Source organism: Magallana gigas, chromosome 8 (assembly GCF_963853765.1).
Source record: "Magallana gigas chromosome 8, xbMagGiga1.1, whole genome shotgun sequence".
Lineage (NCBI taxonomy): Eukaryota > Metazoa > Mollusca > Bivalvia > Ostreida > Ostreidae > Magallana > Magallana gigas.
In genome coordinates this window covers 1240351-1264515 of record NC_088860.1, presented here as the reverse complement: position 1 = coordinate 1264515, position 24165 = coordinate 1240351, and the positions used below count along the sequence as shown (strand labels likewise).

The following is a 24165-nucleotide window of genomic DNA, read 5'->3' as shown; positions in this document are numbered from 1 at the left end:
CGGGAAATAAGACTAATATGCGCCTGATGGTTTACATTTAACATAAAAAATATTCAAAAAGTGAAAATATCTTAACTGCATCTATTAACTGCATACGTAACAAACAATCAAACGTCGAAAATAAATTGCATTTTATTCAATCAGCTGCAAGTCTTCTTTTTCTGTCCACTACTCTAGACATTTAGCCAGTTTAACTTTATAATTTGAATTTTTTAAGAAACAAATGCAGGCTTTGAATAATTAAAGGAAAAAAATAAACACAGTAAACTTTTTGTGTAGAAAATTTTGTTTGTTTCAGATAATCACAAACTCGAATATTCGGGTAAATAAAACAATTTCTTGCAAGGGTTAAAAAACTTTCTTATTTGAAAAATAAATGACCTTAATGTTATTAAAAAAGTTAAATCTAAACACATTCCTTGAAAAACAGATTATTTATTTTCCAGCATTATATCAGCTGCTTTGAAAGCAGCAAGATATTATAAGAATGTAAAACATTTCTGCATTTCCAAAAATCATTTGTATCTTTTCAAATTGATTTTAAAAAACGAATAAAATATAATCTTTCTTCTGCTTTGAAAAATATTGAAGATATAAAAAAAAGGCACGAATCTTTTCGCAAAAATAGTAGAAAAAAAATGATATCTTAATATTATGATTCCTAAAACAGTTATTCATCAAAATATTTTAATCAATCAATTAATTAGTTATCAATAAAAAAATCATTGATTAATGAATTAATTTATTAACCAATTATAGAAGTTAATAACAATAGTTAACTCATCTGTTTGAAAAAAAATATCACTTAATAAATGTGCTTAGATATCTTCTTTGCATTAAAGCACACTCGATCCGCTCCCGACGCAGCCTTTTAGATCTGACCCACATTCAAGTCGGAAATGACGTGTTTTGTTTTGAAGTATATTTAGCAAACAATGATGATCACAAATAGATCTATCGAAGAAGTCTTGGAGTCGAATAAACTGATGCATTTATATAGAAACTAAATGGAAAAAATTAGAATACATGACATATTAGCATAATTATTTTTTTCTGTGTGCTCCTAATTAAATTTGTCGATGCTGGTCATCGCAAGACACAATCAAATCGATCATGCATATTGCGATATTTATGCTATAGTTCAGCGTTCGACATACGTTTAAATTTAAACAAATAGTTACATTAGGCACACAGTGGTCATTCAACACATTGTTTAAAAAGGCCCACAATGGTTATAAGTTGACCAAAACAAAGATTTCAATTAGTATTGACATTAATTGCTGGTAATAATAATCATTCAATAAATGATTAAATACTTATCGTTTAGAAACTATTTTAGTTTATTCTAAACAAGTGAAAATTCCTACTTAAAATAGATTTATCCCCCCCCCCCTCCCCCCCCCCTCCGATATGTAAATGAAAAAAAAATGGTCAGTCAAGAATAAGGCCGGAGTGGTTTTCTCCCTTCGTTTGCCATTATGTGACACTTAAACTTAATGGCAAAAATTCCGTAAAAACTTCTTATCACATAGTGGCAAAAAAAATTGTTTAAGTTAAATAATTTTTTAATTAATTTTCTTCCTTACCAAAAATTATATGATCATTGCTTAAATTCTTCTTAACTTCCGATGTCATCATGAATTATTTCTTAAAAGATGCTTTTTCCCCATAAAATCAACCCTTTGCCTGTATGTGACACCTCAGACGGTTTGCCATTATGTGACGAGATTCGGTTATATATATATATATATATATATATATATATATATATATATATATATATATATATATATATATATATATATATATATATATATATATATATATACACACACACACCGTCATTTTGTTACCATTTGGTTATTATGTATCAAAAATGTTATACAACACTTTAAGCAATATGAGCTGTTTTTAAGAATTTTATTTTGCTTCAAAACCCTGATAGTATGCTTAGTCTGCATGCATGTAACTTAAACTTATATGATAAATAAGATTCGAAAAAAAATCTTTCTTTTTTTTGGTCAGAAGAAAGATTTCTCTTCTAAGGAATATCTAGCAGATCAAATTTTGTACAGGACAATAATTCATTTTTGCTTCAACTAAGGCTTCTTAATGACTTTTAACACAAAAATAAGGCTAACAGAAATCTAAAAATCATGATATTTTTATTATAATAAAAAAAAATTCAGCATGAAAATTGCAGCTTATATTGCTTTAAATATTGTGGCTTGTTGTATCTCATTGTGTGCAGGCACCAACATTGTCAGTTTATAGAGACAATGGATGTTCTGGTATATACACTTAGTAAACAGATTTTGGATAATTTTAACTGCATTAATTATGTGTTGAGAAAACCCAAAATTATTATGATTTTATTTATAAATGTGCAATTACTTATGATGTTTTAACAGATTTTGGAAATCCAAGTAAACACATGGATATATATTCTTTGCTTTAAATTAGGGGATCCAATATTGCATGAATAATTAGGTGTTTCAATAATTAGCCATTCAACACTTGGTGACACTTATGCCCCACTCCTTAATATTTTGACACCTCTCTCTCTCTCTCTCTGATTTTTAAGAGAATTATTAGGGAAATTTACAAAAAGGAAAACGGAGTGATCAAAGTCTTTACTTTTAAACCCCATAATATAATGAATATCTTGATGACATTCTCCCCTGTATGTACTCTAAATTGTAAACTAGTTCATAATACAATATGAACATTACAGCAAGGAGATGATAGTGTACAATATGCCTTCCAACACCCCCATCCCCTGACCTAGGATACATAAACATATCCTACTTACATAAACCTTTTTCACCTTAATTTTAAGGGCTTTAAACGTTAAATGCCCCATAGTTGCTAAAAGAATGTGCTCAATACCTGTCTTGGTCCCATTAAATATTATATACTGAAGAAAACAAATACCAACAAATAAAACTGTATAAAGATCCAATTTATTAATTACAGTTAACTATAATTCAAGTATTATTAACTCAGAAATTAATCATTAAAGAAAGTTGATTTGCATCATTGATATGGCTGCATGGTAAATTAATGTTAAAATAATGAAATATGTTACACTGCATTTTTTATGTAAGAAAGAATTTTTTACAGGACAACAATATAGAAATTTGATTTTAGTCTGAAGTTCTAAATCATTTAATAAGGTAAAGCATTTATACACCAACTAAAATGGTCACAAACTGGAGCACACTTTGATTGTTGCTAGTAGCAATAGAAGATGGCTTTTCAGCAGTTTTGAAAGAACTGTCTAAAACACACACATGAGTCTTGGTTACAAGCCATGGCTGGTGATTCCTCTATTTACACCGGGTAGGACAGGCTCTCTTCCCTCTTTGAAGCAAGAAGAGGTATATTTGTTTCTCCGATCACACATCCTATGCAGGAAGAAGAGGTGATGCGTTTGGGTCATAGAGTTGACAATCTTCTTGAATCTTGACATCCAAGCAAAAGTTTGTTCTCCAGCCATTGTGTTATAAGATGATGGGAGGTTGTCATCTGGATGATAGAGTTCATGACACTTTTGGTCCTTGTGGTTACGGATGTGAAGTCTGTCGATGACCTTCTTTACTGTTTTCCACATGTCTGAAAGTGGCCCAGGAAGAGGAAGATCTTCTTTGGCTGCTCCTAATGCATCAACGTTGCAAATATTATCATAACACAGTGTGTAATCTTGAAGTCTTCTCCTTTGTTCGTCCTCTGTCAGTTCCTTCAGTTCAGAGTACATCATCTGTACAATCGACATGAAGGCCTGGCTGGGACTCTCTGACCTATTGAACAAACATGATATAGAAAGTTAATAAACTACCATGTAAGTCCTTTAGACACTTTGCAAAAGTAAAGAATACAATTATAAATGTAACTAGACACGATCTCGTTGCGAGCAACGAGGAGGTCTTCCGTTCGATTTTTAGAATGAAATATGACATCATCGACTTTGATTTTCGACAACAAAACATGTTATGGAAAAAGGAATGAATTACTTATGCTTTATTGTATTGCTTTTTATAAGTTCTCTTGCTTTTTAAATACTTACATTTCTTTCAATTAAGATAGAAAAGATCAAACTTGTTTACCTCTGGTCAATAAAAAAACCCTGATTGGGTAACGCAAGAGAAAATCATTATAATGTTAGGATATATAAACGTGTTATACCTAATCTAGCTTTAATAACCTTTCACAAAATGGCTCTCATTAAAGGGCTTAAGATACAAGATTTTAGAGCTCTTTGATCCCCTAATTTAAGGGGCAAGTCCCTTTTTTTGGATTCAAATGAAAGGACATTTAATTCAGAACACATTTTGTCAACAAGTGTTTAGGAAATTCGTTACCATTCTGGAGATATATGAGAAAGAAGGTTTTAGGGGCCGATCCCTTATCTCCCTAAAAACCCTTAATTACGTAACACATGATGAAATCATTACATTGCTTTGATACATAACTATAAGATAAACACATTTGTTTCTATAACATTTAACAAAATATCCCTCAATAAAGGGTTATAGATAAAAGATTTTAGAGCCCTTTGGTCCCCTAATTTTAGGGAAAAGCCCCCTTTTTATGGATTCAAATGAAGGGACAATTAATTCTGAACACATTTTGTCTACAAGTGTTTAGAAATTCGTTACCGTTCTAGAGATATATGAGAAAGGAGGTTTTAGGGGCCGATCCCTTATCTCTTTATAGGGGCCGTTTAACGAAATTTTGAAGGTTGTATATTGTTAAGAACATCATTTTGAAAAACTTTTCTTCTGTACTGCATTTCAAAATATTTTTCCTTTCTGAGATATGGGTGATCAAAATTTTGGACTTTTGGCCCCTTAAAACACCTAATTACAAAACACATGACAAAACCAATACATTGCTTTGATACATAGCTGCAGGATAAACACATTTGCTTCTATAACAATTCACAAAATACCCCTCAATAAAGTGTTATAGATAAAAGACCTCAGAGCCCTTTGGTCCCCTAATTTTAGGGGCCAGTCCTTTTTTCTTGATATTAAATGAAAGGATATTTAATTCTAAACACATTTTGTTCAACAAGTGTTTAGAAATTCGTTACCGTTCTGGAGATATATGAGAAAGGTTTTAGGGGCCAATCCCATGACTCCTTATAGGGGCCGTTTAACGAATTTTTGAAGAATGTATTTTGTTGAGAACATCATTTTGAGCAACTTTTCTGCTGTACTGCATTACAAAATATTTTTCCTTTCTGAGATATGGGTGATCAAAATTTTGGACTTTTGGCCCCTAAAAACCCTTAACTACGTAACACATGATAAAATCATTACATTGCTTGAATACATAACATTGAGATAAACACATTTGCTTCTATAACATTTAACAAAATATCGCTCAGTAAAGGGCTACAGATTAAAGACTTTAGAGCCCTTTGGTCCCCTAATTTGAGGGGCCAGCCCCTTTTTCTTCATATCAAATGAAAGGTTATTTAATTCTACACAAAATTTGTTCAATAGTGTTTAGAAATTCGTTACCGTTCTGGAGATATATGAGAAAGAAGGTTTTAGGGGCCGGCCCCTATCTCCTTTTAGGGGCCGTTTAACGAAATTATGACGATTGCATTTTGTTGAGAACATCATTTTGAACAACTTTTCTTCTGTACTGCATTACAAAATATTTTTCCTTTCGGAGATATGGGTGATCAAAATTTTGGACTTTTGGCCCCTAAAAACCGTTATTTGCGTAATATATAATAAAACCATTACATTGCTTGAATACATAACATTGAGATAAACATATTTGCTTCTATAATCTATTACAAAATATCCCTCGGTAAAGAGATACGGGTAAAAGATTTTAGATCTCTCTAGGTCCCTAATTTGAGGGGCCAGCCCCTTTTTCTTGAAATTAGCTGAAAGATTTTGTAAATATAAACTTTTTTTACATTACATGTTTTAACAAAATATTTTCCAGAAAAGAGATAAAGAGAGAAAAGCACAAAAATTAACGACGCTTTTTTAATGTCAATTTTCAAGCTATGGCGAGCTTTGGCGCCAAAAGTGCTAAACATACAAAACAACAATCATGCAAAACTTCAATCTTTCCTTTACCAACTGTAGAAATTTGAGCTCAAAATCTCTTATAATTTAGGAGAACGGCCGCAGACAAAATACCCATATAAAATTTAGAAAAATCTCAATATCTCAAAAACGGATGTGACGTCATCTATGCAAAAAAATTGCTATCAGGTTCAGACCACCATCTATTACATCTGAAAATTTGATGGAGATCGGTTGAGCCGTTTCTGAGAAATCGCGTGCACAAAAATGGGAAGGAAAAAAAAGAATAAAAACTAGACACGATCTCGTTGCGAGCAACGAGGAGGTCTTCCGTCTGATTTTAGAATTTGAGATATATGTTCGATCTTGATTTTGCTATTTAACAGCTAAACATGATTTAAAATAGAAAAACAGGGTCTACATTCTAAGGGCCAGATACTATTTTGTTTCAGGGATAAGAGCTTTGTTCAACAAATGTTTTGAAATTCGTCACTGTTCTTGAGATATCTGAGAGAAAAAAGTTTTAGGGGCCAGTCCATTATCTCCTTATTGGAGCCGCTGAACCAAATTTTGAAGGTTGCATTTTGTAAGGTACATCATTTTGAGCATCTTTTCTTCTATACTGCATTTCAAAAAATTTTACTTTTTGAGATATAGGTGGTCATAGTTTATGGACTCTTGACCCCTAAAATATCATTATTACATAACACATGAATAAATCATTACATTACGTGGATACAGAACTGTAAAATAAACATATTTGCTTATATAGCCTTTCATTAAATTTCCCTCAGTAAAGAGCTACAGATAAACGATTTTAGAGCCCTTAAGTTCTCTAATTTGAGGGGCCAGCCCCCTTTTCTGATATCAAATAAAAGGTCATTTAAATCTGAACACATTTTGTTCAACAACTGTTTAGAAATTCGTTACCGTTCTTGAGATATATGGGAAAGAACATTTAAGGGGCTGATCCCTAAACTCCTTATAGGGACAGCTTAACAAAATTTTGGAAATTGTATTAATTTAATACATCATTTTGACCAGGGGTGTGCAATTACCATCGCCCGACGCCCGGGGCTACCGATTTTAGAGGTCGGGCTAGCTAAAACATTAACTGTGGTAGCCCGTCGGTCTAGTAAATCATAACCAGAGTTGGCAAAATATGCCGATAAATTTGCAGTGTCTTAGTAGGAAAAGTGTATCGTCATTGTTATCACAGAGGCATAATATCTGCTCCTTTTAAGTCATGATAGATTAAAAATTTCTTAAGCATTTTTTTCTCGTGCTACATTCTTCTGAGAAAAAACACTCTGCTGTAAGTTTCACACTTTGAAGTTTTACCGACAGTGTGTGGCAGTGTTGACCTGACCAGTGGCTAGACGAGATAGTCACGCCTCACTGCACATGGCTTCCGTAGTTACCTGTGTAGCTGTTTCAAGTGACATCACTGTAAAATGATTCCTTTTCCTTTAATATGTATTCATTGGCTTTTTTAATATAATTTTTTTTACAGAGAGAGAGAGAGAGAGAGAGAGAGAGAGAGAGAGAGAGAGAGATGCATTACAGAGAATTATAAATTTCTGCACTAACTATTCTCATGAACACATTTTAAAGTGACCTGCTTGGTGAATTAAAAAAATATTCATATTTTGCATATTATTATTTGTGCATTTTCCATTATTTTTATTTAAAATTTACCATTACGTAATTGATTGCATAGTTGTATTTTGTACATGGAAATTAAACAGGATAAAATGCATGCACACATAGATTATATAGTTGCAGTGATTTTATAGAGTGTTCACATTCACAATGTTATGTTTGGGTTTTATTACATGTATATAAACAGTACCCAAACCAATTTTGTAACTAAAATTTGAGAGATCAATGAAGTTGAATATTTTTGAACTAGTCTACCACAAAAAATATGCAAGTAATAAATATTTCATATATTAATAATTATATACTAGTATCATACAGGAGAAAAAAATATGTACATAAAATTTAGGTTTTTTTTATAAAATGAAATGTTGACATGTCCGAAATAGTCTGGCTAGTAACTTTGAATCTTGGGCTAGTAACTTTGGTACTACCACTAGCCCCTGGGCTAGTGGCCAAATTTTGTAATTGCACACCCCTGAATTTTGAGCATATTTTCTTCTATACTGCATTTCAAAATAGTTTTCCTTTCTGAGATAAATGTAATCAAAATTCTGGACTTTTGGCCCCTAAAAACCCCTAATTACGTAACACATGATAAAATCATTACATTGCTTGGATACATAACTGTGAGATAAACATATTTGCTTCTATAACCGTTCACAAAATACCCCTCAGTAAAAGGCTACAAATAAAAGACTTTAGAGCCCTTTGGACCCCTAATTTTAGGGGCCAGCTCCTTTTTCTTGATATCTAATAAAAGGTCATTTAAATCTGAACACATTTTGTTCAACAACTGTTTAGAAATTCGTTACCGTTCTTGAGATATATGGGAAAGAACATTTTAGGGGCCGATCCCTTAACTCCTTATAGGGGCAGTTTAACGAAATTTTGAAAATTACATATGATTTAATACATCATTTTGAGCATCTTTTCTTCTATACTGCAATTCAAAATAGTTTTCCTTTCTGAGATAAATGTAATCAAAATTCTGGACTTTTGGCCCCTAAAAACCCCTAATTACGTAACACATGATAAAATCATTACATTGCTTGGATACATAACTGTAAAATAAAAATATTTACTTCTATAACTGTTCACAAAATATCCCTCAGTAAAGGGCTACAGATGAAAGACTTTAGAACCCATTGGTCCCCTAATTTTAGGGGCCAGCCCCTTTTACTCGATATCAAATGAAAGGTCTTGTAAATATAGACTTTTTTTGCATTACATGTGTTAACAAGATATTTTTCAGAAAAGAGATAAACCAAGAAAACCATGAAAAATTACGACTTTTTTTAGTCTCAATTTTCGGGACCAGGCGAGCTTTAACGCCTTTTGAGCATGACAAATTTGAATGCCAAATTGCACATCTACAATCTCTTGTCTACAATCCCTGAAAGTTTGAACTCAATATCTTTTACCGTTTAGGAGGAGATCCCTGGACAAGCCGACCCTCTGAAAATTACTAAAACGTCATTTTCTCAAGAACGGAAATGATGTCATCAAAATAAAAAAATCTATATTAAGTTCGGACTAATATCTATTAGATCTGAAAGTTTCACGAAAATCGGTTCAGCCATTTCCGAGAAATCGCCTGCACAAATTTTGTAAGAAAAAAAAAATAATAACTAGACACGATCTCGTTGCGAGCAACGAGGAGGTCTTCCGTCCGATTTTTAGAATAAGGAATGACCTTACTCTTGATCTTCGTCAACGAAACTTATCCGGTAAAGGAGGCGGAATCTATGAGTGTAATGGGTGAAAGACTATCTATCCCTTTGGTGACCCTTATTTGAAGGATCAGCTCATTTTCATTCATTTTAATTAAAAGGTATTTTTGTGTACCGCTAATAAGTGTTTAGAAATTGGTTACCGTTTTTGAGATATCTGGGAAAAATCGTTTTGATATCCGGTCCTTAAACTCTTTCTAGGGTCCAGATAACAAACAAAATATGGTTGTACATTGTTAAGCACATTATTTTGAGCATCTTTTGTTAAATACTGCTTTCTAGAATTTTCCTCTATATCGAGATATTGAAGATCAAAGTGTTGGACTTCTGGCCCCTTAAAATCCCTAATTACATAACATAGGAGTAAATGATTACCATGTATAGCTAAATAACCTTAGAATGAACATAATTGGCTCTATTACGTATCACAAAATATTTCACAGTAAAAAGTTACCATTAAAAGACTTTAGAGCCCCCTCAGCCCCTTATTTTAAGGGCCAGCCCCATTTTCTTGATTTCATAAGAATGTTCTTGTCAATTAAAACACATTTTGTTCAACAAGTGTTTAGAAATTTTGTACCGTTCTCGAGATATCTTGAGAGGGTCGTTTCAGGGGCCGACCCTCTAACTCCTTTTAGGGACAGCATAACAAAGAAATTATGGTTGCAGATTGTTAAGCTCAAGGTTTTGAGCATCTTTTGTTCAATATTGCTTTTCAAAATTTTCCTCCATTTTGAGATATTGAGCATCAAATTTTTGGACTTCTGGCCCCTTAAATCCCCTAATTATGTTACATAAGAGTAAATGATTGCCATGTGTAGGTAAATAACGTTAGAATGAACATAATTGTTTCTATAACGTACCACAAAATATTTCACGGTAAAAAGTTATCATTAAAAGACTTTAGAGCCCCCTCAGTCCCTTATTTGAAGGGCCAGTCCCTTTTTCCTGATGTCACATAAAAGCTCTTGGCTTTATAAAGATTTTTTGTTTTACATGTTATAACAAAATACAATCGAGGAAAGAGATATTGAAAGAAAACCACGAAAAATCACGACGCTTTTTTAACTGTAATTTTCGAGCTCGGGCGAGCTTCGGCGCTTTTGGTCACAGGAAAATATATATACCACATGTCAGATTTACAACCTTTTGTCTACAATCCCTGAAATTTTGAACTCAATATCTCAAAGCGTTTAGGAGTTTACCCCTGGACAAGCCGACCCTCTGAAAATCGTCAAATTGTGAATAACTCAAAACCGGAAGTGACGTCATCATTTAAAAAAATTTCCAATAAGGTTCAGATCATTAGCTATCAGACCTGAAAGTTTCATGTAAATCGGTGAAGTAGTTTTAGAGAAATCGCGTACACAAAATTGGTTGGAAAAAAAAAGAAAAATAAAAATAATAGGGAAAAAGAAACCGAACGAAAACAATAAGGTCTTCCGTTGGAAAACGGAAGACCTTAATAATAGGGAAAAAGAAACCGAACGAAAACCATAAGGTCTTCCGTTGGAAAACGGAAGACCTTAATAATAGGGAAAAAGAAACCGAAGAATAACAATAAGGTCTTCCGTTGGAAACGGAAGACCTTAATAATTTGGTCTTTTGATTTGAACCCCCATACTGCAAACTTGTATTAATGAGTCAGAGGTGATTTTTTATACATTTTTTAAAATAAATTAATTCTAAAAAAAATATATACGGTATACAATTTATTTTCAATAGTTTTTGCATTCCTAATGATGAAATGCATCTTTCCACCGAAGCATTTATTGATATATAATGGGTTTTTTTTTTTTTTTTAAATATGCTGGTTTCCATAGACATCAATGCAATCTTAATTTATTACTGCCTGGTTAATAATGTTTTTTAAATTTCTCTTGGTAAATCTTTTTCTACTCTAAAATACTTTTTTTGACAAAATAATTAAATTTTTCTTGATTTCATCAAAGGGAAATAACTCTTCAAATGAGTTTAAAGTGCAAAATGACCAGCTACGTCCCGGTATATGTTGTCAGTCCTGTGAGTTTTGTTCATTTCACTTTCATTGTTATCTAGCAATACATATTAAAATATTTTAATTGAAATACATGTATTTTACAAGTAACAGGGAGAGTCTCCAAACCATAAGTTAAATTATAAATAGTCATTCACCTAATACAAATTAAGCTTTAGAGCTGCTGATTATTTGATAGTTGCTCAATATTCATTATATTAAATATAACATCACTAGTATTTAACAACGGCTTCAGTGTAAATTAAAGAAGCATTTGTATGTATGTTCAATGAAATTCACTTATAAATAATGTTACTATACAATTCCATGAGCAGAGCATGACATCGAAGTTAATGATGTCACGTTCTAAAGCAAAATAGACAAGTGACTTTTACACATTACTGTGAAATCATTCGGGAAGCCTTAACATGCACGCGTAAATGATCTAATTTAAAAAATATTTCACAGAAATATACATACAGGAAAAAAATATGACTTACTTAAATAGAGGATTAAACCGTAGAATGTGTCCACCTCCTGTAACAGTAACAAAGTGACCTCGAGAACGTTGTCTTAGTCTGGATTTCTCCCCAGTGTCTTTATTGCAGCTAGGCAATTCCTGATTACTATTCAGTACACGTTGATGGAATTTTCTCACCAGCTTGTCGGTACCTATTAAGATATAAGAGAAATTTATGGAACATGTACATTTAATGCCTATTTATATATTTGTAAAGGTGAACAGAAAAGTTTCTGAACACAAATCATAAATAAACGTCACTATTTTTCTATGTGTTAGTCAGCAAGTTTAATGTCATTATAAATAAGATGTAAGATAAATAACACTACCACAATATAATATTTAACAATTTCACATCATATATTAATATTTGCATATCCATTGTTCTTTCCCACTGTAAGTCCATAGGGAGGAACTGCAATTATTTTTCTATTATCGCAATTGGCTTATTACTCTATTTGTATACTATGATGTCATAAAGGTGTGACGTCATATACTTTTCCATGACGTTATAGATTTAAACTAATATATACAATGCATCATGTGTTTTTCTCCAACTCCATAAAATTGATGTATTTGATTTAAACATGTCCTAGAATAAAATTTTAAAGGAAGTACTGTTATAACATATCATTGATTCTGTTAACAAATCTATATGAATTAAAAATATACATTACAGTCTGAATGTTTATTTTTGATGCAACTGCTAAATGTCATGGGCTAAAGCTTATACAGGGTATTTGCGGGTGGTGAAATGCAAATATAAGTAATAAACAACGATTATTCAGTGAACATGGCATTATGAATAGAAACTGCTCTGCCGGCATATTTTCCATGATGCGATAGCGCACATCACGGAAAATGCCAACAGAGCAATTGCAATTCATAATGCCATGTTCACTAAATAACATTGTTTATTTCTTAAATATTCATGGTCAAAATTTGGTTATAACAAGTTTAAACATTTATATGGTGTATTTTAAAGTGTCAATATTAACCTCTTTATTATATATTTTTAAATAATCATACCTTGAAAAGTAACCGCATTACTTCCTGTAGTTTTCATGCGCTCATCCTTGCACATAAGTTTATGCATAAAAGCAAGAACTTTTTCATCAACTCTTTGGATATCCTCATGACTGCCAGGATTTGCTGTTAAAAAAAATAAGTAATGTTTAAGATGATAGAAAAACAAATGCATTTGAGCCTATAAGATAAATACATAAAGTAACAAATAATCATGATCTTGTTTCTGTTTTGAGTCAATTTAATTGTAGCTTTGTTGTTCTGAAAGCAGCATGGTCACGATTTTGGTCAAATTCTATTTTTCTGGTTTTATTATTTACAATGCTTTTGGAATGCCTTAAATTTCCAATGACCAAATGAAATTTGAGAGTCATTAGTAAAGTTTAAAGCACGATACATGGCTCACAATTTTTGTCACGTAAACAAGGCTTGTGCCCTGTTTTTGTTTACATTACTTCAATTTACCGGCTAAAGTTCTTTTTCAAGCTGGTTTTCCATCTCTTAATTTGTTTTAAGCATTAATTAACAGATCCTGGCATTTACTACATTCATTTTAGGTCTAAACTTTTTACCTTTATTTCTATATTGAGTTAGAACCCCTCTCTGTGCTTCGGGTCTTGTGGTAAAATTTTAGCAAAAACATCAGGTCTGACGTTGATTTATAATATCCAAAACATTTAAGAAATTTTAAATCATTTAATTTATAGAAAAAATAAAAAATTCACTTTCAATATTTCACTCAATTTCCCTCTTGAATTGCTATCAAACTTTAGGAATGTATCCAAAAGCATTATATATAAACGTTGCAAAAATTACCTTTACAACCAATGTATTCTAGAAATGCTTTCTTGTCAGTTGGTATGTTGTGGCGTTGCAATATGAGTAAATGCTTCTCACAAAAAACTGCATTTGGTGAAGGCTCATTGGTGCATACATTTGGAAAATGGAGTAGGGGGTAACCATCAATTTCCATAGGGACTGCCATCATGCAATGAGGAAGGAAAACAAAGCTTCCAACAGCCATCTACTATCCTCAAGTTGTCACAGCCTGTTAATAAAATTTATTGAGCACCCATTGTTAATGCCTGTACATTTCTTTTAAACAAATACTCGTGAGGGTGTTGTGTTGCCAGTATCTGACGGTATATGCTTTATAATTCCCATCAAATTTCATGTAACTACTTCTGTGGGTATGTGACAATTTTTGTTTTTTACTTTCCTTTCTTTAAAATCTTTCATCATAATATAAGAACTAAACAACACAATTCAAATCAAAAACCGTAGATTAAGAAGGCTTGATGGTCAACAAATTAACCTTGAATTTGATATGATTTGGTTAAATGTACACTAACATTTAGTCAAGGAAAAAATCCATATCATAAACATTTCAAATTTTGGTATTTCTATATTTTCCTTAAAAGACAAATATACATGTACTTAATTAGTCTTAAAATGGCCATGACCATCCAGTCCTCTTAAATCAGTACATTAATTTTATTGGATTATTACCTCTTTGTTTGCATTTTTCTGATCATTCGTCTTGTGGGTGAGGATAGAGCTCTGTCCTTCTCAAAGTGTCAATGTGCTTCATGACCTTTTCCCTGGATGCGTCTTCACTGAAGGAGACTGTGTCCACAAGTTTTCGGTCCCGTAGCTCATTCTCCAACTCTCCATTGAAAAAAGCCTCCATGGTGTTTTTTTCTGGTCATGAAGACTTGGCACTGGGGTTCATTTAGGTACTCTAAAAATGGTAATAATAAATATTTTTTAATATACCGATTCATACACATTATATAAATAGTGCCTGTTTGGGAGGGTAACTGTAGAAATTGAAAGCCTGAGAAAACCATTGTAAACTGACGCGAAGCGGAGGTTGAGAGTGGTTTTCGAGGGGTGTCAATTTCAACAGTTACCCTCCCAAACAGGCACTATTTATTTTATTATACTGAATGTCTTTATTTGAAAGGAAATTTTATTGCTTTAGTGAATTCTATGGCGAATCGACGCGCATAATTTACGCGCATGTACCAGTTCGTTGTGTTACACGTTGCCAAGTGTGTTGCTAACCCTGAGGGTAATAGAACAGATTACCAAATGCATCTAAACCAATAAGATTTCAATATTTAACATGAAAGTATAATAGTACAAAATGTTACTATAAAATAAATTCAAATTTTCATGCAATAATATTGGTGAAGTAGATGCAATCTTCTTTTAAACAACAAGAGGTTTTCTCTATTATAACTATTACAAGATGATGGGAAAATATTGCAGTTTAAACAAGAAATATAAAAAAAAATTTGGGTTTTTCTTGCCATCCAGTGCACCGTGGCTACATGTATAATTAACTACCGTACATGTCTTTGATACTTTTTTTTTTAAATTGTGAACAGACAAAAACATAAAATCTAATATATATCTTTTTGACTTCCTTACAAATTTTGAATAGAGAAAAACCTGAATGTTTCATCTAAATAGGCGGAATCTTGAAATGGTAGTCCTTAATGATAATAATAAAGGGAAAAAAACAAAGCATCAGGCCTAAAAAAAGGTGTGTGTTTAGGGTAACCTGACATACCTAACCTACAAAAATGCCCCAATCCTACCATTTTTATGTCTTTTTTTATCCAATGGTGATTTTTTTTATTATTTCTTTTAAAAACCCATTTTTAATTATGACACAAACAAACATTCTTAGGATTCATGCAGAAAAAAATATGATAAAAAAAAAATTCCCTACCTACCTAACCTAATTTTTTCATCAGTGTTACCCTAAACACACAATTTTTTTATAGACCTTAACAAGAAGGTTTTCTGTTGGAAACAAAAGAGCTTAATTAGTGAATAATTAAGAAAATGTCTTGATAAATAAAATTATAGGGGAAAAATAAATAACAGCCTGTTCTAATAAAGGCACCTCTACATGTGGTATATTTTTTCTATCATTAAGAGAGTTTGACAACTGTGGCCATTTTTGGACTGTATTGATCTCCTTTAGAAGAAAAGCTCTGTATGAAAATATAGAAAAATACCCAAAGTTAAAAGGAAAATTTGATGGACTTTCTCTTTACGGCTTGCCTGTTAAAAGTTTATCGCTAAACAAACCACATCATAAAATTTTAGATTGGTTAGATTGTTGACCATTAATTTAGCCCCTCTTTGTACTTATTGAGACGCCTACCAGAATGAGGATCTTGCCTAGTCTTCTGATCCACGAGAGATATGTGGCGTGCAAAGACAGTGTTGTATATTTCAGCAAAAGCCTGTGCAGATACAAAGGCATGATTCCTGCAAGTAAAAGATTAAGTTTTAACAATTTAATATTTGCAATCATCTTTTATTAATGGTACTGATTTATGATAGAAATAATTTAATCTGAGTGAACATTTTCAGAGGTTATAGAGTCAAAATTTACGACGTCTCATTGATCATCAATCCATTGCTCTTAAATTATTTTGCAAATAAAAATGCAATTATGTTATTACCATATTGAGAATGATGAAAATTGGATTGTAGAGATATATTTTGTTGATACGTCATGGTCAAATGTTTTCATTTAAGCAAGCCCCTGAATTTCGGCTTCACATGATTTGAACAAAGTGTCTATGCCAAAATGAAATAGGAAATTACTTATACTAATCTTAATTTTAGTACATGTATCTTGATTTGAACAATCTATAGCTGTGAATTCAAACAGAACATACCCTGATTCACACAGAAGCTCATACAAGTCCTTGGTGAAACCAACTCTATTTGATGCTTGCACAATATTTCCACATGCCATTTCAGGATTTGGATAATAAAAGCTAGGCCCAGAGACTTCGTGATACATGTCTGCATTAAATCTTGCATGGCACCGTCTGCACTTTAATGATGATTTTAATCCAGGAAAAGGTCCTTTGAGGGTGAAAATTGTAACTCTGGCTGGCTTTTCTCCGTAAACCATTCCACCACAAAATAAGCATGAGTCTACATTAGGGACCTGGAACACCATGTAAGGCTCTCCAAAATGGCTACTGGCTTTCAAAAGTTGACTTTGAAATATGTCAGTCATTTGGTCAACTCCTGTTTGTTTTGTTGCATAACAAGATGCCGCAAATTCTTCTACTTCACAACCAGGAATATTTAGATCAAACACAATGTTCTTGATAAAAGTCACTCTGTTAGGAAAAGTTGCAGGCAAATGATGGCAAGCGGAGCGCAATGTCACAAATTTCTCAAATCCATGCTTTGCTATAATGATCAAGGCTGTCTCATCACAGGACTGTGTTCTGGAAATTGATATGCCTCTTAACATATCCCTTACTGGCTCAACTTCATTCTTCTTTGGTGACTTTGGTGTCCGGAATTTTCTCTTCTTTGCTGTTTTTTTCTCCATCTATATATATATATATATATAAACATATAAGATAAATATCTCTATCATGACAACAAACATAAGATTCAATATTCTTTTAAAAGGTCTTTGCAATCCTCTTTTCTAAATTTCAATATAATTATGTACTCATTTCTTTCATTAAAATCAATTCAAGACCAGAATAGAACTACGGTAGATGTTAATGTCATAAAACAGTAATACCCAGTGTTTTCCTCTAAATAACACTATCTTGTAACAGTTTTGATCAAAAAGAAGGCTACATGCTATTTCTAGTAGTTTTTTAAAATTATAAATTTTATAAAAAATGAGATACACCTTTATTTATATCTTGACATTTATGTACAATCTGGAGTTGAACCATTCGCTAGCTTGCATGTGAATTTTAAATTTTTTAATAATTTTAACATTTTGTGTTTGTTGATCATCTTTCAGTCACGTAAATAACCCCCAAAATTGACAAAACTGAAATTTCCGCAACCTTATTGCGCGTCATTTTATAGCCCTAAAACAGCCCAAAACATATTTCAAGAGATGATTTAATTGTCTATTGTTGAAAATGAAGGAGTAGTTTGAGGAAGGAGGTTTTTTGGTGGAAAAAAGTCATTTTATACCAATCATTTGACCCCAAGACTACCGGTACTAGAGAATTTTTGAAACCTCTTTACAAAACAACATGCCAAACTATATCGAACTCTAGGAGTTCAGTTTGCTGGTTTATAAGATGTAAGAGCAGTTTGAGAATACAATGTGAAAGACGGACAGACAGAAAGTACAGGGTTAACAACAATATACCCAAACTTTCTTTAGAAAGTGCGGGTATGATAATCAAATTCTTTAAATAATATACAGTCACCCTCCCCCAATAAATGCATTACATTATATGACCATTTTGGCCCCACGCTCGAGATAAAACCTCTTTCCCAGAGGACATGAAATTTACAATTTTGGTATAGGCCCTCCTGTTCTACCCAATTTTGAATACAATTTTTCTTACTGAATGTGTGGAGAAAAGGAGGAAAATTTGTACCCCGAAGATGCATGGCATATTACATTTGAACAATCTTGACCTCAATTGGTTTTCAAACCAAGAAGTTTTAAATGTTGTAACGACAACAGGGATGAAGACTACCGTAATTGCTTCAGGTCACATAATGACTCTGGTGACCTAAAAATTAAAAATCAATAAACATTCATTCATTCAATATATAATCACAAACCTTACCTTAATTCTAGCAGAGACTTTGGCTGGATGAGAGGAATCAAATTCAAGTGCTCTTTCATTGGTTCCAAAACAAACTTAAACTATGATGGTACTTCAACCTGCGTAAGAAAGAGAAAAAAATATTTACTAGACAGAACTGAATTAATATTGCTAATGGTACAAGTAAAATAAATACATACACATGCAGTCGCTAAAAATATCTTGGCTTTATTTTAATATTCATGAACAGATTAAAGATTATCTTAGAACATCATCAAAACAGGAGTCATATTCACTTCAAAAAAGAAGGTGTTGGGTCTCGGTAATATGTCTATAGTCTAGTCTAAGAAAGGAGGCTGGATGGTCAGCCAATTAACCATATCTACCTAAAATTTTATTTTATAAACTTTTATATATTAAAGAAAAAACCCATTTATTATACCTTTTAAATTTTAGTATTATTTATATTAATTTCCATATATATAGAGCTCTTCTTCTAAAGGAGCTAGATCAATTCAATCTACCGGTAAAAAAGGTCACGACTATCAAATCTTCCTATTGATAAAGTAGGGTTTTTATTTTGCATTTTATAAAGTGGTGTAATTATAAAAGATATAAAAGATTAGGCTATAATGAATTTAGTATATTATTCATTACAATAAATGCACTACTGCCTGTATAATATTGCATTCATGCACGTTTCATTTACACTGTTCAATAGCATCTGAAAACTTAAATCACTTCTTGAACTCATGTAAAACTATTTATTCTTCATAATATCATTTTTAAAATGCATTATATGATGACATTTAAATTCTCTTTCTCTTTCTCTCTCTCTCTCTCTCTCTCTCTCTCTCTCTCTCTCTCAAAACACAAATTATCTAAATTTTTAGACTTCAATTTCATGAACAATTGAAGACAAGTGAAAACCTGTCAATGTGACAGCAAACCGGATTTTCTTTTATGTGAACTGTATCCATAATCCATGTCAACCCGTATCCAGTGAAATGGAGTACCCTAGTATATGCAATATTTTGCCAAAAAAATGACTAAGTTCAAAAGCTGGTATTTTTTCATAAATAATCAGAAATCAAAATTCTTGCAATGTGCACACCTCTGATATATGTACAATTGATATGCAAAAGAACAACTTCATATCTTGAGAACTGTAGGAGGAGTTATTCGTACAATGAGGGTACCATATATGCACTATTTTGCCAAAAAATGACTAAGTTCAAAAGCTGGTATTTTTTCATAAATAATCAGAAATCAAAATTCTTGCAATGTGCACACCTCTGATATATGTACAATTGATCTGCAAAAGAACAACTTCATATCTTGAGAACTGTAGGAGGAGTTATTCGTACAATGAGGGTACCATATATGCACTATTTTGCCAAAAAATGACTAAGTTCAAAAGCTGGTATTTTTTTTCCATAAATTATCGGAATTGTTGCCGGTAATATGAACCTGGACATTCAAGGCTATTATTTCATTCATTATATATTTGTTATCATCATGATATTATTTTTTTTTCATGTATATGCCCCCTGAGGGCCATTGATTGGGGATCGAATAAAGAAATATAAGGAAACATATAAAATGTATGTCTTTAAAATAACCTTTATCACGGTTTGACATAATACATGTACATATATGTATTAAATTATCATAAATTTCTACCAACTGAACAGTAGAATCCCTTGGTTGAAAACCAGATATTGGTATTTAGACAACATATTATGATCCTTAATATAATTAGACATATATTTAAAAGTACGATATCTTTTCCATAATCTTAAATATATAGAGCTGAAATATGTGCTTGGTTCCGTAAATAAGGAAAGGCATTTTTTCTTAATAAATGACATGTTCAATAATTTACATAGTGGTTTAAATATGGAATATTGGGTCTCCTTTAAATACATGCATGTACCAAGTATTCTGGGAGGTATATCATCAAGTCCACATGCTTTAGAATTGCCAATTAGTATACTTACTGATCAAGAATACCCTGATCACTTACATACATGTATATGTATTCAAAATTATGAAAGTCATATTTTGGAGGTCCAGGATCATGCATGTTCAGGCAAGTTTGATTCATTTCAATATGGTAAATACTTAAAAAAAGAAAGTACAGTGCATTTAGTTCTTGAGCAATATCAATGCGATGAATCAGTTTTCTTCCATTATGAGTTTCGAAAGGGGGTGGGGGAGAATTTTTTTACTTTAACCTACCACTCTTCTGTTGGAATGGACTTATCAACAAGTTATATGAAACCGTGCAGTTGCTTTATACCCTCTCCTGCTCTTTCGCACCAAATCGAAAACTTCATTAAGCATGTTAAGTAACTTTTGAAATTTCTGCCAATGTATTAAATTTGGATGTTTTTGTAATTTTTGCTTTTTTGTGTATATTGGTTTTCTTTGCCTCATTTTCTGTAGAATTTCTGTAGTACAGGCCTTATCATTAGGGCGTATTGTAGTTTGTTTGGTATTTGTTTATAACAAATGACGTAATACAATATATATAAGATATAAAGTTATTACAATAGTTAAACACTGATTCATACTAGTTTATATTCAGTAGGTCATCATAATTTGGACCTTGATAATATATGCCATATTGTAGTTTCTTCGATGAAATGCTAGTTGTTTATATATTATGTTTATTTACCAAAAAAAATTCTATAATTAGTAACAAGCGAGTATTACATAATTAGGTTCATCTACAATTACATTTTTTGACTTTGTTAGAATCATTTGTTTGTACTAAGTCAATACAAGTGCACATACAATTTTGTAAAATTTGAACATTACCAGTACTTATATTCAGTCTTTGTAAAAGATGCTTATATATATATAATGAATTAATTATTTCCAGATACATTAAATATTTACATTTAATCTCACTGAAAGAAGAAATAATTTCATGAAATTAGTATCCTTTACTCTTTCTGTGTTACTGGTTACTTTCAAATTACCCAGTACTAAATTGATTTCAATTATTCCTCTTAATCTAAGCTTACCTAAATCCATTTAAATTCCTGATCAGCATTCTTGTTTATAAGATATATGCATGAAAAGAATTATTCAAAAGCAAAAAATATAAAAATTAAAAAAAAAATAAAAAAAACCTTTAGTTTATGCCATGTTACTAGGATAGTTATCGGTAATCAAATTGTCTGTAAGAAATATTTAATTTGTCTCTTGAATGGATTGATCAAGCCAATCAGCAACTTTTATATATGCAGCATTATTTTTTTTAATGGAGGCTGTGTAATTTATCTGGACATTATACAGTGTTAAATTAGCATTTTTAATGTTTTCACTGTGCAATATTATCTTATGAAGATTGGGACCAATGTTATATTTAGATCTGGTGACTTAATAGTTAAAGGAATAATAAATATAATTGTTTTAATTGGTATTGATAATCCATGTAAGCTCTTAGAAAAACTTTTTGATTCTATTGTACTTCCTGTACTTCTTTACTGTTGTGAAATATGGGGAGTGGGAAAGATATTTCACTTATCGAAAAATTTCATGTAACATTTCTTGGATTACATTGCAAAGCATCTAATGCTGGTTGTTTGGCAGAATCAAACAGGTTACCACTTTGGTCTAAAATCTCATTCTCAAGCATTAAATATTGGAATCACTTGATAACGTCTAATTCTTTGGCATTTAAATTATATCAGGGAATGATCAATTCCAATTCCTGGACTAAGAAAATTTATGGCATCCTAGATAATTTGGGATTCTCAAACATTAGTAATTATAAAAGCACAATTCAACACTTTTTACCAAACATAAAGCAAAGAATCATTGACCAACTCTATCCAAGTAGATATATGAGCAATCATCAAAAAATTTTAGTTCAGAAAAACTTTCATTTTTTCAAAAATTATATATGAGAAAAAGAAGTCCTTATGTTGATATACATTATAGAGATCCTCTATTAGTAGAATAAGATTAAGTGCACATAAACTTGCAATAGAAAGTGGTAGATTTAATGGCACATTTAGGAATGAAAGATATTGTAATGCTTGTAAAACTGGTGCAATTGAAGATGAAACTCATTTTCTTTTTCAATGTAAAGCCTATTCTCATCTAAGGAACAGCTATTTTAGTAATTTTTAAAAGATAATTAAAATAAATATTGCCAATAACTTGGACAAAGAAAGATACATTTACATGTATGTTTAAATAGTGAAATACATACTATTCTAAAAATTACTGTTATTAATAAATTCATTAACTTTTGAACACAGATATCAATTAGTCTAAGGAAATGTTAAACTGATCTATATAGATCAGTAGAAATATATATATTGTATATGCATGTAGTTATTGTAAACATACAATGATGTTCCTATATATTCATTGGGCCTTAATTGCCAATTATTGTAATTGAGTTTGTGCCAATAAAATATTTGTATTTGTATTTATCATATTTAAAAAAAAATGAAGCTAATAATTGCATGTCAATGCAACCGGCCAGAACCCTTTTACTGAACAGCAGGGCATTATAAATATTTTTAATCGTTGGATAAAAATTAGTTTTATAATATGTGATTAAAAAAAAATCTAATTTTCCTTACCTTAAGATATATTGCATTAATGGCTCCAGGTTTGTTGTGACCTATCTCACAGACTGGTGACAATGATGATATATGCAAATTGTACAGAGGATATATTAGCTTCTGAAGTAGTCTATGAAGTTCTCTGAATATCTTTCATCTTGCAAGTTGAAAGCCATTGATGTGTACATCTCCATCACAAGATAATTCACGTAATGCTTTTGATGAAAATCATTTTCACACCTTTACATTGTCTTCTTCATCTCTGCTTCGTTCTGCTCAACGAATCCGTAATATACAAACCCGTGTTAGTTCATATAGAATGGATTAGCATTCTTTCATTTAGCAAGTTAAGAGCTATTATGTGTACATCTTCTTCACAGGTAAATTCAGGTAATGCTTCTGACGGTCAACCAATTTCACACCTTAAGAGAATACCCGCTTTTGTTTTGCTGACCATGCAACTCGCAACAAATACATGTATACACAACACCTGTATTTTCATTTTTAAAAGAATTGAGAAAGTGCATTAAATATTTTATTGAGTTTTGATTGAACATGTAAGGAAATAAACTTAATTTATTTAACAATTATTATTATGAACAGTTATATTAATTTTTTAATTTTAATTGCACAAATTATAAATGATAGCCTAATTTAAAGTCTGTTATCTTGTGTTCGATACCTCTGTTTACCCTGTTTCAGAACAGAGATTTATATAGAAACAAGGGTCTGTAACCCTCGTAACCCTGTTTCAGAACAGAGATTTATATAGAAATAAGGGTATGTAACCCTCGTAACCCTTGTAACCCTGTTTCAGAACAGAGCTTAGTATATAAACAAGGGTCTGTAACCCTCGTAACCCTGTTTCAGAACAGAGATTTATATAGAAACAAGGGTCTGTAACCCTCGTAACCCTTGTAACCCTGTTTCAGAACAGAGCTAAGTATAGAAACAAGGGTCTGTAACCCTCGTAACCCTTGTAACCCTGTTTCAGAACAGAGCTTAGTATA

At 31.6% G+C, this 24165-nt stretch overlaps 1 protein-coding gene across 3 annotated transcripts; it reads right to left on the bottom strand.

The window, feature by feature from the left end:
• Window positions 1–2974: 2974 nt before the first annotated feature.
• Window positions 2975–23908, bottom strand: LOC105336802 (uncharacterized). Of its 3 annotated transcripts, XR_010708604.1 has the most exons (10): window positions 23174–23908; window positions 18588–18685; window positions 16692–17365; window positions 16169–16275; window positions 14497–14728; window positions 13804–14035; window positions 12991–13113; window positions 11942–12113; window positions 3671–3800; window positions 2975–3581 (listed from the first exon to the last, which is right to left on the bottom strand). XR_010708604.1 is itself a non-coding variant. In XM_066069337.1 (9 exons), exons 6-9 carry the CDS (start codon window positions 14009–14011, stop codon window positions 3305–3307), a joined length of 999 nt encoding a protein of 332 aa, XP_065925409.1. In that variant the 5' UTR covers window positions 14012–14035; window positions 14497–14728; window positions 16169–16275; window positions 16692–17365; window positions 18588–18685; window positions 23174–23897; the 3' UTR covers window positions 2976–3304. The 3 variants fall into 3 exon arrangements, 1 of the variants encoding a protein (XP_065925409.1); XM_066069337.1 differs by having other exon boundaries at window positions 2976–3800; window positions 23174–23897; XR_010708603.1 differs by lacking the exon at window positions 18588–18685 and having other exon boundaries at window positions 2975–3800.
• Window positions 23909–24165: the final 257 nt, after the last annotated feature.